The 14,001-nt window shown below is 37.2% G+C and overlaps 1 protein-coding gene across 1 annotated transcript in view; it reads right to left on the reverse strand.

Annotated features, from left to right (window-relative positions):
- Nucleotides 1-10,315, reverse strand: part of ISA1 (isoamylase 1) — an 87,348-nt gene extending 77,033 nt beyond the window's left edge. Inside the window, exons 1-3 of the mRNA XM_089154929.1 lie at nt 9,299-10,315; nt 8,118-8,300; nt 7,594-7,686 (exon numbers count right to left, since the gene is read on the reverse strand). Coding sequence (XP_089011055.1) covers nt 7,594-7,686; nt 8,118-8,300; nt 9,299-9,688 — 666 coding nt within the window. The 5' untranslated portion in view covers nt 9,689-10,315. The remainder of the gene's footprint in view (nt 1-7,593; nt 7,687-8,117; nt 8,301-9,298) is intronic.
- Between the last annotated feature and the right edge of the window lie 3,686 nt (nt 10,316-14,001).

The following is a 14,001-nucleotide window of genomic DNA, read 5'->3' on the forward strand; positions in this document are numbered from 1 at the left end:
TTGTTATGGACTTTTAACTGATATTATGATTGTTCTTATGTAATTTTTTTAAATGTTAGAATCATTGTCAGCACCTTTACTAGTTGTTAAGTAGTATAACATATCATCATTATTTGTATGAATTAGTAGTTTCAAAAATGGCAACATCAAACACTCAAACTGCCACTTGGAGCCAACAAAATACATAGATTTTTATTGAGATAATGGTTGAGGAGGTTAAGGCAAGGAATAGAACAACATCCACATTCAACAAGGTAGGGTGGAAAAATATTTTGGAGAAATTTCTAAGTAGATCAAACATCAATTATGAAATGAAGCAGCTGACAAACAAATTCAACAAGTTAAGGCAGCAGTATGCTAGTTTCAAGAAATTGATGGAAACATCATGATTTGGGTGGAATCCTGTCTCCAAAATTGCCACTATTGAAGATGAGTCATTATGGGAAATGCACATCAAGGTAATTTCGGCTATGGTGCCACTGTTTATATTATTTTATTAAAATTCGTACATTTTATAGTATTAATGTTTTTTTTTAATAATAGAATATGAACCGTATGCTTATGTACAATGACTTGCAATGTTTATGACAGGACAATCCAGTCTGGGCTAAGTTTAGGAAGCATGGCCTTACTGAGTGGGAAGACTTGTGTAAATTTTTGGAGGTACTTATGCTACCGGTGAGGAAGCGATGACTCCTGACACTGCACTGCAGCCTTCAGTGGACTTGAGCATGGATAATGATGAGTTTTGTGGGTGTTGCTAGCTCAGATAAAGATAACATGAATATGTTTTCTAATGTCAATCTTCAGATGTCATCTTCCCATCAGCTTCAAACACCCAGTGGACCGGTCCCTCCAACTGAAAGACATGACAAGACTCCAAATGCAAAGAGAAGGAAGAGAAAGAGCTCAAGCCCAGGATTAAGCAATTTTACTGCAGTTCAGACCTTCTTAGATATGTGTTCGGCAAAGCGGGACAAGTACTTAGCTCAGACTACAACAACGTCCACTGTTAGTAATGACTTCAGCATCGCTAGGACCTTTGATGTTCTGATGTCAATGAATTTGGATCCCGACACATTAGGCGATGCAATCTTGCATGTTAAGTCGGATCCAACTTTCAGAGAAGTGATAATATGTGCCCCCCCTGAAGTCAGACATCTTACACTAAAGCGGTTGCTTCAGCCTACCCAACCACCCCGTGATCCTACTCAAAGTTGAACCGTTTGTGTTTGCTTTTAATGTTTTTTATATCTGCTTTTTGAGGATAATATTATATGCAGACCTGGTGTGTTTTATGTTTGGATATATATTTCTAGAACTCTTTTGGTGTGTTTTTTTCATTTTTAGTTATGGATTGTATGGATGATAAGTATTTTGAAATATGGTATGGCTCTTCCTACTTTGAATTTGCAGTGTATGCATGTGTTTGCTTTTAAATAGGGTATGGAGGATATTCCATAGTGGATTTGCATGTTATGCATTATTTGTGCTTTTTAATAGATTATGCATTATGAAGATAATAGTTGTGCTTTCTATTTGAACATGGTTTATATGATTATTTTCAGGGACTATCGTTATAATATGTCAAGTTCTTCCTCTTCTGATGAAGATGATCTTATCGAGTGATTAGGTTTGGAATTGCTACTGACGGATCAAACACAAGTGACCCATGTCCCTGAGCCAATAAGAGATAGCAAACTCACGGGACCGGAACGTGTTAAAGAAATATTAAACGGACACGTAGATCGTGTCTTCGAGAGATTCAAGATGGAACGACATGTGTTTTATAACTTAGAGGTGAAGATGCGGCATCGAGGATGGTTAGATGATACTAGGTATATTCGTGTTGATGAGCAACTTTGTATATTTATGACATTACTTGGTCGAGACTTTAAATATAGAGATGTGGCCAAAGATTTCCAACGTTTGCCTGAGACAATCACAAGAGTATTCAAGAGAGTGTTAAAAGCTTTTGTGATGTTAAGCAGAGAAAACATAAGGCCTCCTAACCTTGATGCAATTCTGCCAGAGATACTCACAAATCCAAAACACTTTCCTTACTTTAAGGTATGATACAAGCTTTTATTATTGGAATACAATCTCCCACATGCATACTTTATGCTCCTCACCACTTCTATTAATGGGTTTGAGAATGTTCATTGTACTAGGATTGTATTGGTGCAATCGATGGCACCAATGTGCATGCAATGGTACCGGCTGGAAAACAAGTACCATATTGTGGAAGAAAAGGAATCACCACACAAAATGTCATGTGTGCGTGTTCCTTTGACATGAAATTCACATTTGTCTATTCTGGCTGGGAAGGTTCTTCAAATGATTGCAAAGTTTTTAGACAAGCGATTACAGACCCTGCGATAAATTTTCCTCGTCCTCCTCCAGGTAAATTTAATACAACTACTTCATCGATAATTTTTTTATCCCTTTATTATATTTAAACTTATGGGACTTAACTTTTATTATCTTAAATTGTCGTAGGTAAGTATTATGTGGTTGACTCCGGATACCCAACTTTATCTGGATTCATGACACCATTCAAGGGTACTCGGTATCATTTGCGAGATTTCAGGGGGAGAGGTCGAGGGCCTAGGACTGCTATTGAACTTTTCAACCACAGGCACTCTTCAGTAAGGAATGTTATAGAAAGGTCTTTTGGATGCTTAAAGAGCAGGTTCCCAATTTTGAGTAAAATGCGTCACGGGTTCACATTACGTACTCAAGCTAGAATTGTCATTGCTTGTTGTGCTATTCATAACTTCATCCGCGATGAGCAAATTGCGGACAAAAAGTTTGAACAATTCGGAAACCCGCATTGGATATCTGAAGAAGTAATATCGGATCCTGATATTCCCCCTGATAACACCCAATCAGAAGCAAGACAAATGGAAGAGCAAAAGAAGAAAATTGCAAATGAATTGGCAGCAAGAGCGAGACTCCCATTAATCACTTGAAAACATTATAATCTCACTTGATTTTATGTAAGCACCTATGTATGAAATGAACATGCATGTTTAGTTATTTTTAATGTCTTTTATATTTATCTTTTTAAATATTTTATTAAAAAAATGTACCCATTTTGGCACAGAAGTTGTACATACCATACAAGATTCTGTGCCAAGATGGGCCAAAGAAACGTGCCCATCTGTAGGTTACCATACAAGATTATGGCAATGATTCTGTGCCAAATTTGCCCACTTCAGCACAGAAGCATAAAAAATGGATTATGTGCTAAAGTGGGAATTTTGGCACAGAATGGTTACCATACAACCCCTTATCTACCGGTTTAGTACCATTATGTCTCCTATCACAGATTGCATGAAAAAGAAGGAGTTTCAATGGACTAAAAGTGCTAAGAAGGCTTTTAAAGAGATTTAAGAAGTTGATGACGGAGGCTCCAGTCCTACGCCTTCCAGACTTCTCTAAAGTCTTTGAAGTTAATTGTGATGCATTTGGAATTTGGGATAGGTGGTGTCCTTAGTCAAGGACATCCTGTTGCATACTTTAGTGAGAAGCTTAATGAAGCTAAGCAACACTATTCCACTTATGGCAAAGAGTTCTATGTGGTTGTCCAAGAATTGCACTATTGGCGCCCTTATCTTTTACCGAAAGAATTTGTGTTATATTCTGATCACTAGGCCCTAAAATACTTGAGTGCCCAAAAGAAGTTAAATCAACCAAGTGGATTGAATTTCTACAAAAGTATGCCTTTGTACTCAAACATCGACCTGGTGTTGAAAATACTGTTGCTGATGCATTAAGCCGGGTTAACATGTACCTCCACCACACAAATGCTATAAGTCGGGCCAATGTGCTACTTCAAACAATGAGTGTTAAGGTTATAGGATTTGAGCGAATCAAGGGTCAATACCCCACTTGCCTTGATTTTAGTGAGGTATTCACTTCCCTCAATGGAGATCCCCCTATTAGCAGCTTAGATTACCTTCTGAGAGATGGTTTCCTTTTTAAAGGAACCACACTATGCATTCCCAAGACCTCACTTTGAGATTTCCTGATCTGGGAATTGCATGCTGGGGGAGTTGCTGGTCACTTTGGTCGAGATAAGATGATTAGCCTAGTAGAGGGCCGATTTTACAGGCCAGGACTCAAAAGAGATGTTGCTAGGGTAGTGAGTCAATATAAGACATGTCAAACTGCTAAGCAACAAAACAGAACACAGGGTTGTATACTCCCTTGCCTGTACCACATGCTCTATGGCAAGACTTTAGTATGGACTTTGTGTTTGGCCTTCCTAGGACTTTAAGAGGTCATGATTCTATATTTGTGGTAGTAGACCGTTTCTCAAAGATGGCTCATTTCATTCCCTGTTCTAAGACATATGATGCATCAATTGTGGCTAAACTCTTCTTCCATGAGGTTGTCAAGTACCATGGGTTGCCTAATACCATAGTGTCTGATAGGGATGTTAAGTTCACCAGTCACTTTTAGCGGACTCTATAGAGGATGATGGGGGACCAAACTCTGTTTCTCTTCTGCATTCCACCCCCAAACCAATGTTCAAACCGAGGTTGTTAATAGAAGTCTAGGGAAGTTGCGTTGTCTTATAGGAGAGTACCTTACTAGTTGGGACCGGGTCCTTACCCAAGCCGAGTTTGGCTATAATAGCTCCAAGAACCGACCCACTGGTCTGTCACCTTTTAAGGTTTGTCTAGGATACCAACCCAAGGCTCCTATAGACCTTATTCCAGCTGTGTCCAGCTCAAGGACTTCCCCATCAGCCGAATCTTTTGCGTAGCACATATTTGATTTACATGCAAGTATAAGACAGCAAATAGCACTGAGTAATGATCAATATAAATCCAAAGTTGATGTGCATCAACGACTACAAGAGTTTCAAGAAGGAGATATGGAGATGGTTAGGATCAGACCGTAGCGTTTGACTAAAGGGAAAGCAAGCAAGCTACATGCTCGTAGTGTGGTAACATTCAAGATTCTAAAGAAAATAGGAGCTAATTCAATGTGGAGGACCTTGTCCCCTTCCATGGCACTCCTACTACTACATCTATCTATCCAGATGACCTTGACACCCTTTCTTTGTTTTTGATGACCCTGCTGGTAAGACCCCTTCACTCCCTACTACTTCAGTACCACCTATGCCTAACTTTCACAATAGAGTTGAGACAGTTGAAAAGATCCTTGATGAGAGAGTTACAACTACAAAAGAGAGAGGTTATAGAGAATTCCTAGTTAAGTGGCGGGGACATCTTGAGATTGACAGCACTTGGATCACGATGGAGGAGCTACAACGACTTGATCCAAACATGCTAGAGTACTACCAGAGCCTTTATTCACCGGAGGTGAATTCTTCAAAATCGAGGAGAGTTGATGAGGACATCAATGGGCAGTTCCGAGTTTACCGCCAACGCCGATGTAGAGATCATCCCACAACAGCATCTATGTGGATGAACGATGAGTTCGGAGGTTATCAAATTGCTAGGATCCTATGGTTCGATGGGAAGCATTGCTCATAAGCAGTTTGTCATGTTATTTTCCTTAGTCTTAGTGGGTTGGGTAGTAGTTTGCATTGAATTTTTAAATCTCATGTTTGAGTCTTTATGGGTTGGGCCTAAAGTCTATTTTGGCCAAATTTTGAATTATTTTGGGTTTGGGTTATATATACTACTTAAGTTGGGGTTATTTTGAAAATTAAACATGTAGGTTTGGGAGGGATCAATTCTTTTATTTAAACTTTGTATGGAATTTGTTTTTGGCAGCAATTAATGAAGGGGAAAAAAAAAAGAAGATTATCTCTCTCTTGCGCAGATCTTTCTATCTTGGTTTCCTCTCTCTCTCGGGTAAGTCATCACTTTTCCTCCTTCTTTCTCTCTTGCATGATCAGACTCATCTCATCTTCTTTTCTTCCCTATCTAGGATAGCTGTTTTTTTCTTTCTTCTCTCTATCGATTCTCTCTATTCTTCTCAGATTTCTTTCTTTTCTTTTCTTTCTTCCTCTTCCCCTACTATTTTGTCCGTCAGAATTTTCTTCTCTCTCTATGTACTTTTTTTCTTTATTTCTTCTTTTCCTTTTCTCCTTCTCTTTTCTCACTGTTCGTACAACAATCTTGGCATTTCTCCATCTTAACCCTATGCCCCCTTCTTGGATTTCATCATTGTTTAGAAATATTTTCCTTCTATTATTTCTGTTCCTAGATGTTTTCTAACCCCTTTTTTGGCAGCTAGAACCAGCAGGTAACTTTATCTCTCCCTAAATATTTCTTATTTATTCTTTGCCAGTAGTTTTCTTTAAAACAAAACTTCCTAAGATTCCCTTCACATTGTTAATTGCCGAATTCTTTGTTAGAAATCTGATATTGATTAGGATAGCTCTATTTTCTTAAAGTTTCTTAATACTCTTGCATTCAATTTAGTGTTATGCTGCCAAGATCCCCATCCCCTTGTTTCCCTATTGATTATTGTTTAGTTGTGCTTATCAGTTAGGATTTATTGTGTTTCTTTCTCTACTTTAGCTGTCTTATATGCATGATTAATCAGAACTCAAGTGCTGCAATTCCTTTTCTTTACTATCTGTCAAGAATAGTTGTTTCATTCTAAGAGTCTAGTAGCCCACTTTGTAGGTCCCCTAGTTTCTAGGGTTTCTCCTACATCAAAATTTCCACTTGATTATCCCTAGGGGTCTGATATAGTGATGGTTTTAGGAATTGTGACCTGTGTCAACAAGAAACCGTTATTTGTAATAATCAGATATGAGGCAGAAATGCAACATATTCCCTAGGAAATCTTTGTATAATTCCTAAGGATGACTTAACCCTTATACCCATGTTACAACAGAAGAGATCAGGACGTGAACCACCCCATTTCCATAATTTGATACCATGCTGTGTGGTTGATACACAGTGTGGCTTACAGATGGGGCCACGCATAACTCATAAGTCAATGTAGTAATTCAGTTGACAGATTTTGTTAGGCTTTGCTTGTTTCCTGATAAAAGCTCTGCAAAAGGATCAGCACACTTGGCTAGTTTGATGCAGAGGAATTAGGCAAGTAACTAACGCTTATGCTCCAGGATCAGACTGCAATCGAAATCCAGATTCCTTTCAGTGACAGTGATCTCAGCTGAGTTTGGTTGATCCTGATTCGGTATTGGCTGTTAACAGGGTCAAAGACCTAGATAGCCAATATTTTTGGGCAAATAACTATAGGACCAGGATCAGGCTCTACGATCCCAAGTAGACTTGGTTGAGTTTCACAACCTGTCCTAATAATTGCAATAGTACAAGGAGGATGTCATTGATTTTACCAGTGACATGGATTCTTAAAATCAATAGATATAAGATCACAATCACCAACTCCATATATCAAGAAATTGGATTAATATTACAGAGGACCCTACACACATTCCAATGGTTTTGGTTCAAAAGACACAGTGAAAGTGATCTACAAAATGAGTTTGTAGCATGCAAAATGTACAGAAACACCATCATATTTTTCACATTGACATGCTTTCCTGTAATTTTAGAAATATATATAACTCGTTTTCAAGTATGGTTTGACATTATTGAAAAAATGAAAAAGCACCTCCCTAAAATTAAATACCTTTATATCTTGAGAAGGTACCATTCCAGCCATTTGGGGCCAGCAATTATCTTTAACACCCAAGGCACCATACTCTGCTCTGCTTATAACCGCCTGTATAATAAAAACAAGAATTAAGGGGCCCGTTTGGGACTTCAAAAGCATGCCACTGCAACAGGTATAAGATCAACTCTCACTGAACAGAAAACAATTCATGGCACACTTGTCTTCTCAGACTTCAAAAGCATGGTACCACATGGCACATACCAAGATCTTTCTGGCCCAAGACCAATATAGATTTGGCTATCTAAATAATCCATTACCAATCCCTAAACCACGACTGTAACAGCTAACATGTGTGCTGTAGATCCCAAAATATACATTAAACATGGTAAACCTGGCAATGTGCAATAACAGCTCTATAATAAAAGAACTAGAAAAGAATCTACCAAACCAGAAAATGGTAGGACCTATCAAGGTGGGGATAAACTCACTATATACAGAAAGAAAGATGAATCTTATGGCATCACTTAAAATTCACTGACCTTAGCATAAGGATCCAAAACAATTCGAGAAGGATCGAAGTAATGCCCTTCTTCAGGGGTTGATTTTCCATCAAACTTGTAGCCATACAGCATATTTCCAAAATCACCCTTCAAAAACACATGCCAAATATCCCCCGTTCTGTTACTTAGTGGATCAAGGGAGATCTGCTCAGTCACTCTGTTCTGCCTCATATTAACGGAAAGGTTCAGTAGCACATAATGTATAATATGAAATAAAGAAGCCAACAAAAGTTAAGAAAGGGTCAAAGATGAGATTCTAATTCACTAACTCAATACCATTTAAGATGAGATATTACAGTAAACAAGATAATTCTAATTAAAGGACCCTTTTTTTTAAGGACAACAGCCTGTGGGCTTTTTTAAAATATAGGAGATGCAGCTTACAGATGATAGAATCCAAAATAACCTCTCCTTCAACTCCCACTAACTACCATGGGCATAACACCAGACAAGTTGCAGACAGTAAAACTTTCTCAGAAGATAGATAATAATAGAAAAATAATAACAATAAAATTTCAAGAGAATTCTCTAGATTGTCATTAATCAGTAGCAGACAATTGCTGCTTTAACCATGAAAATTACAGTTCTACCCAACGTTCAAAGTATTGGTAACAAGTATCATAGCAGTTGGGTAATAAAAGTACTGCTTAGTATCTAACAATAATAGAGAGAATGAAAGGAGAGAAAGAAGAACATGAATGTTTCAGTCAAGTTAAGGCTCACACTAATGTAGAGACCTCCAAATAAACTTGTATAAATAGAGAACATTAAGAGGGAGTTATAGTCTAAATAGGAGGATCGAAAATAAAAAAGCAAGCAGGATTTCCAGTGGAATCTCAAGACTGGGATTTCATCCTCTGTTTGACCCTTTCGGCGCCCATAATCAAACAATGCCCCATAAGCTGGTGTTTATAATCATGCCCAACTTGTTACAAATATAATCAACTCTCAGCTTGTAATCTTTAAATGTTATTCAATTGATTTGCCATACTCTATGACAGTAACTTATTGTAAAGAAAGATCCTTCCACTGCAACAATTCATAGTTAATTGAACGTTATGCTGAATCCACAAACCACGGAATGTCACATCAATTCACCTTCTGTATAAAAGAAAAATTAAGTGAAGAAATGAGACCATAAGAAAAATATGACATGTTACCTCTTGTAAATCTGAGAGGCTGATTAAGCAAAGCGTGGCAGACTTTGCACCGCTAGAGTATATTGCAAAATTCACTCCACCATCTTGCGCAATGGCACCGAAGGGCAATGGACTGCCCCTGTATACTTCGTAAGTTCGCACCTTGGGCTTCTCCACTACTGCAGTCTCCACTTCTCCTCTTCCATCACTTGCTTTAACAACCAATGATCTTCTGGAACTATCAGAAACTTTTTCGACTACCCTAACGATCAGAGAGCTTCTTCTCTTCTTACAGGTTGCCCGACAGCCTTGCCGAGTATTGAAAATGCTACTAAGATTTCCCCATTTTCCTCGCCCAGAAATACACTTATGAGTACAGCCGAAAATTGCAGCACTCTGTGCTAACTCCATAGTTAGACAATCTTCAGGACCATTAGAAGAAAAGATCTATAATAGTTGTCAAAGCAAAAAAACGCTCCGAAATTGCAGAAATAAGAATAGATTAATCAAGCAAACTGATAAATCACCAGTACAAGATTAATGTGATTTTGTAAAACAAAAATAGAAATCAACGACTGTTGCGAATTCCGAGGAACAGAACCCGCATTCTACTCCGATGAAACTGAAATCCAGGAACGGTATAACACAGAAATCTAGGGTTTTGACGCTGAAGCTGCTAAAATCATAACAGAAGAAGAAAATGTAGATACTTGGGGTGAACAATTGAAGCTTTGGAAGTATAAAAGTGGCACTTGAAAATACTGTAATTCATTCCTTTAATTCTAAGTTTTTTGTCTGATCGAAACCTTCGAATGATTGAAGCTATGAAATTTGTTATTGAAAAAGAAAAGGCTTTGAAATCTGAATCCTGTGAAAAATGTTATTTTCGTTTACAGAGAAACGGTGATTTTAAGATTTAGTAATGTCATCTGATTCCCGCTAAAGACAGTTGAGCGGTGACCGGAAACTGCAGACCACCATGGAGATGGTAGAATTTGCAGACCTTAGATAGTTACCATTAGATCAGTATAATGATAATCAAGCTTCCAATCCAAGCGTCAACAGAAGAGATAATAAATATAGATAGCAATGGTACCTTTATAAATTATAACTCCTTGAACATTCGTGTCATGAGTTGCCATGTAAGCAATGTGAGTGGGTCCCACGAGATTTCAGTTTCTACAACAAAATGTACTGAATCTCTTTCTTTTTCCTTGTGAGAAACTGATCGAACATTCCAACCCCATGGCTTTTTATGACCACAAGCGTCCTTTTCATTTTCATAAGCTAAGTAAAAAATAGAGACTCTATATAGGTTCACCCCTTAATAGAATAATATTTTCATCCTTAACTTATCCATATGTAGAAGGTGTCTTTGAACCCAAAAAAAAAAACGACAATAGATTTTATGATTTTTTTTTTTTTTTCAAGGTAGGAAGTAAATTATTTTATTGAAAGGAAAAACCTCTATTACGACCTAAGCCTAATATATCAAAAAGTAAAAGCCAATAAATAAGGAGGGAGGGGTGTTGATAGTTAATAAGGCTTTTTAGGTGAGAGCGCTCTCTTTAGCTAATGAATCCGCCATCATGTTTGCTTCGCGTAGGATGCATCTAAAGGAAATAGTCTCGAAAGACTTCTTGAGGTGAAGGATATCGGCAATAATTGGATAAACCTTCCAGGGTGCATCTAAGAGGTGATTTTGTAAGATGAGAGCTTGATTGTTTGATTTTACATCAATCTTGGGCAATTTGAAGTCAATCGCCTAGATTAATACTTGTCGAATAGCTAGGGCTTCAACCTTCTTCAATTCTGCAACCGAAACAGAAGAGCATATGACCTTGGTGATCTCTAGCCATACTCCCATTTCCTGCAACTTTTCAAGCCTGGAAAAGAGAGCCATTCACATTTATCTGAGAAGGAATAGATTCTATGACTATGTATATACCAAAAAAACATTTCAACCATAGTAGTTAGTTTCATGTATATGTTCAATCTACTAACAAAAACATCTTTAGAGGGAGAAACCGAAAAGATCTAGATTTTAATACCTATTAAATTTTACTAAAAGAAAATTTTTGTTTTAAATTTAATACATTTCATGAGTCTAATCATATATAAGTTGGAAAATTTCCTCCCCACTTAACTAGAGGAGTTAGACTCACTTTAAACCCGTTCACATTTTTTTCTTCGAATTGAGATTTGTCCAACCCAGTTTTTGTGCACCTCAACTACATCCTCGAATGTAGCTTTATATCTATTTAAATATAGAGTGGAACTTTATTCTTAGCTCCAAAGATATTTTTATTCTTGATCTCATACTACGAGGCATTAGTTTTTACCAACAAAGCCAATCCCTTGAAGTTGGTTGACATTTTATAATCAAAGTCGTGATTATATAGGGTTTGGTTCCTTCTAATTTGATATCCATGTAGAGGATTGCACTACCTCATATTTCTCTACTATATATTTGGGAGGAGTATCCACCTCTCAAATGTAGAGACCCCAGATGTATGGCAAAGGAGTGTTAGAGTAAAGTAATCCTCAACTTGAAATTAATCTCAATTTCAATAATCTTATCTTGATTTTCTATCACCATATATTTAGGGGGAGATCGACTCTTTCAATATTTAGAATTAAAATTTTCTCCTAGACGTATGGTGACTGTTGTAAATATGTTTAAAACTTATTAATTTATTTTATATAAATTTCTATTTTAAATCATGTCTTTTATCCATGGTTTTATTTAGTCCCACATCGGGTTGAGAAGATCTGAGTTTATGATTTATATATAGTAATGGCCCATGTATTATTAATTTGTGTGACCCAAACCGAGCCTGAATCCTGTTGTGACCCTACCATAGTTATATATATATATATTAATATTAATAATAAATCTATATGACTTAGGACTCCTTCCATTTTGTCATGGGTCATATTCTGGAAAGCCCACAGCTGGGTGAAAACGTGGAGATGCCATAAGAGAGGCACTCTCCTTCAAGGAGGTCAGCTGGATAGGTACATTCCTAAAGGGAGTTGAGCTGAAAGGTACCCTCTCAAGGAGAGATGACCTTACCTTTCTCTCTCTCTCTCCTGTTGTTGTTCTATTAAGCAGTAAAAAATACGTATGCCATTTCGTAAGGGATTTCTTATTTCCTTTTTTTCTTGTTTTGTTTTTCATTTGGTCGGCCTTAGGTTCGTTTTGCGGTTTGTTCCGGGCTTTGGGTTTGCTCTTTGGTTCCGTCTCCTTTTTTGGCTGTTTTCCTTTTCGGTGGTTTTTCCGGAGTGTGAATACCCTGTTTGAAGATTGGTGTGCGTTTCCTCGAAATTGGGTTTGTTCAAGTGTTTTTATAGATTTCACAACAACGTTTCAACATGGCAGATACGCCAACGGAGGGCTATAGAGGATGTCAAGTTAGACTAATTAGATGATCCTTATCGGTTTTTGTAAAATTGATATAGATATCAAGTGGTTACATGATGATATATACAAAGAAATCAAAAGTTTAACATCGATTATATACCACGTCATTTTTCGCATTAACCATATCATTTACACGTCGTGCTCTAAAATCATGATCGAAGATTTCTATTTTATAATTGAGGGCATTTGTCAAGGAAACAAACAAGACCTTTTGTTACTTAGCATCGAACAAGTGGCGAAAGCAAGCCCGTCGGAGTTGCATGTTGTTTGGAGGAACGTAGTTTGGTGGGTTTCTTCTTTTTTCACAAAATCTTGGCATTATGTTGCAACTTGCAACCAATAAAAGAATAGGAGAATCCTCGATGCTTTTAGGGCATGTTTGATTAAGCGAATCCAGAGATTTGAAATCTCTGAATTCACAAATGGGAGATTTTTACCTGTTTGGTTGTGTGAATCCCTAGATTCATGAAATCTAGAGATTCACATTTTTACACTAAAAACGTGAATCTGTAGATTTATGGGTATGAGGTGAAATCCAAAGATTTCACCCATACTATCAAAGCATTAAAGATTTGAACCATAATTTAATAAATATTTTTTTAGGATAAATCTAAAAATTTCATTCCAAAAATTCAAACTAACCAAACAATTAATTTTAAGAACCATGACTCGAGAGATTTGAAGTCTGTAGATTTGAAATCTCTAAATTTTTGAAATCTACAGACTCAAGTAACCAAACAGGCCCTTAGGGAATCTTGAGGTTCTAGAGGTATTAAAATTATCCAATCTGCAACTGAGATGTTGCTATCAAATCTGAGGGATTGGATCAACCCGACTTGAATCGGCGGCGTGGAATGAACCTGCAAGCAAGGTTTAAAGTATCGATATTGAGTATCGTATCGGTCAAATGATTTTAAGAGACGTATCGTCTTGTATTGATTATTGTATCACTTTGACTAATGTATTTTAGTATAATTCAATGGAGAGATGTATCGAGATATATAGTATCGGTTTGATCAAATATGGATACGTATCGACCATTATCGTCTGGTATTGTAGGATTACTTTAAACATTGCCTGCAAGTGGAAGAAACAGCGGTGTGGGTTGGAAAACTTCCTCCTACACCTGGGTCAGATTTGATACTAGATACGATGTAAAACTAAGTTATAGGGTTTAAGCTTAGAGAAATTCGGAAAGAGCTTGAGGTTCAAGAAGATCACACATGGTTACATGAGGTATTTATACCCGTAGGGCATTCCCTGAGGTAGTTCGTTGTATGTGTCCTAGTCAGCATAGATA

This window comes from Hakea prostrata, chromosome 5 (genome assembly GCF_041222555.1).
Source record: "Hakea prostrata isolate BN-2017 chromosome 5, UWA_Hpros_2, whole genome shotgun sequence".
Taxonomy (NCBI): domain Eukaryota; kingdom Viridiplantae; phylum Streptophyta; class Magnoliopsida; order Proteales; family Proteaceae; genus Hakea; species Hakea prostrata.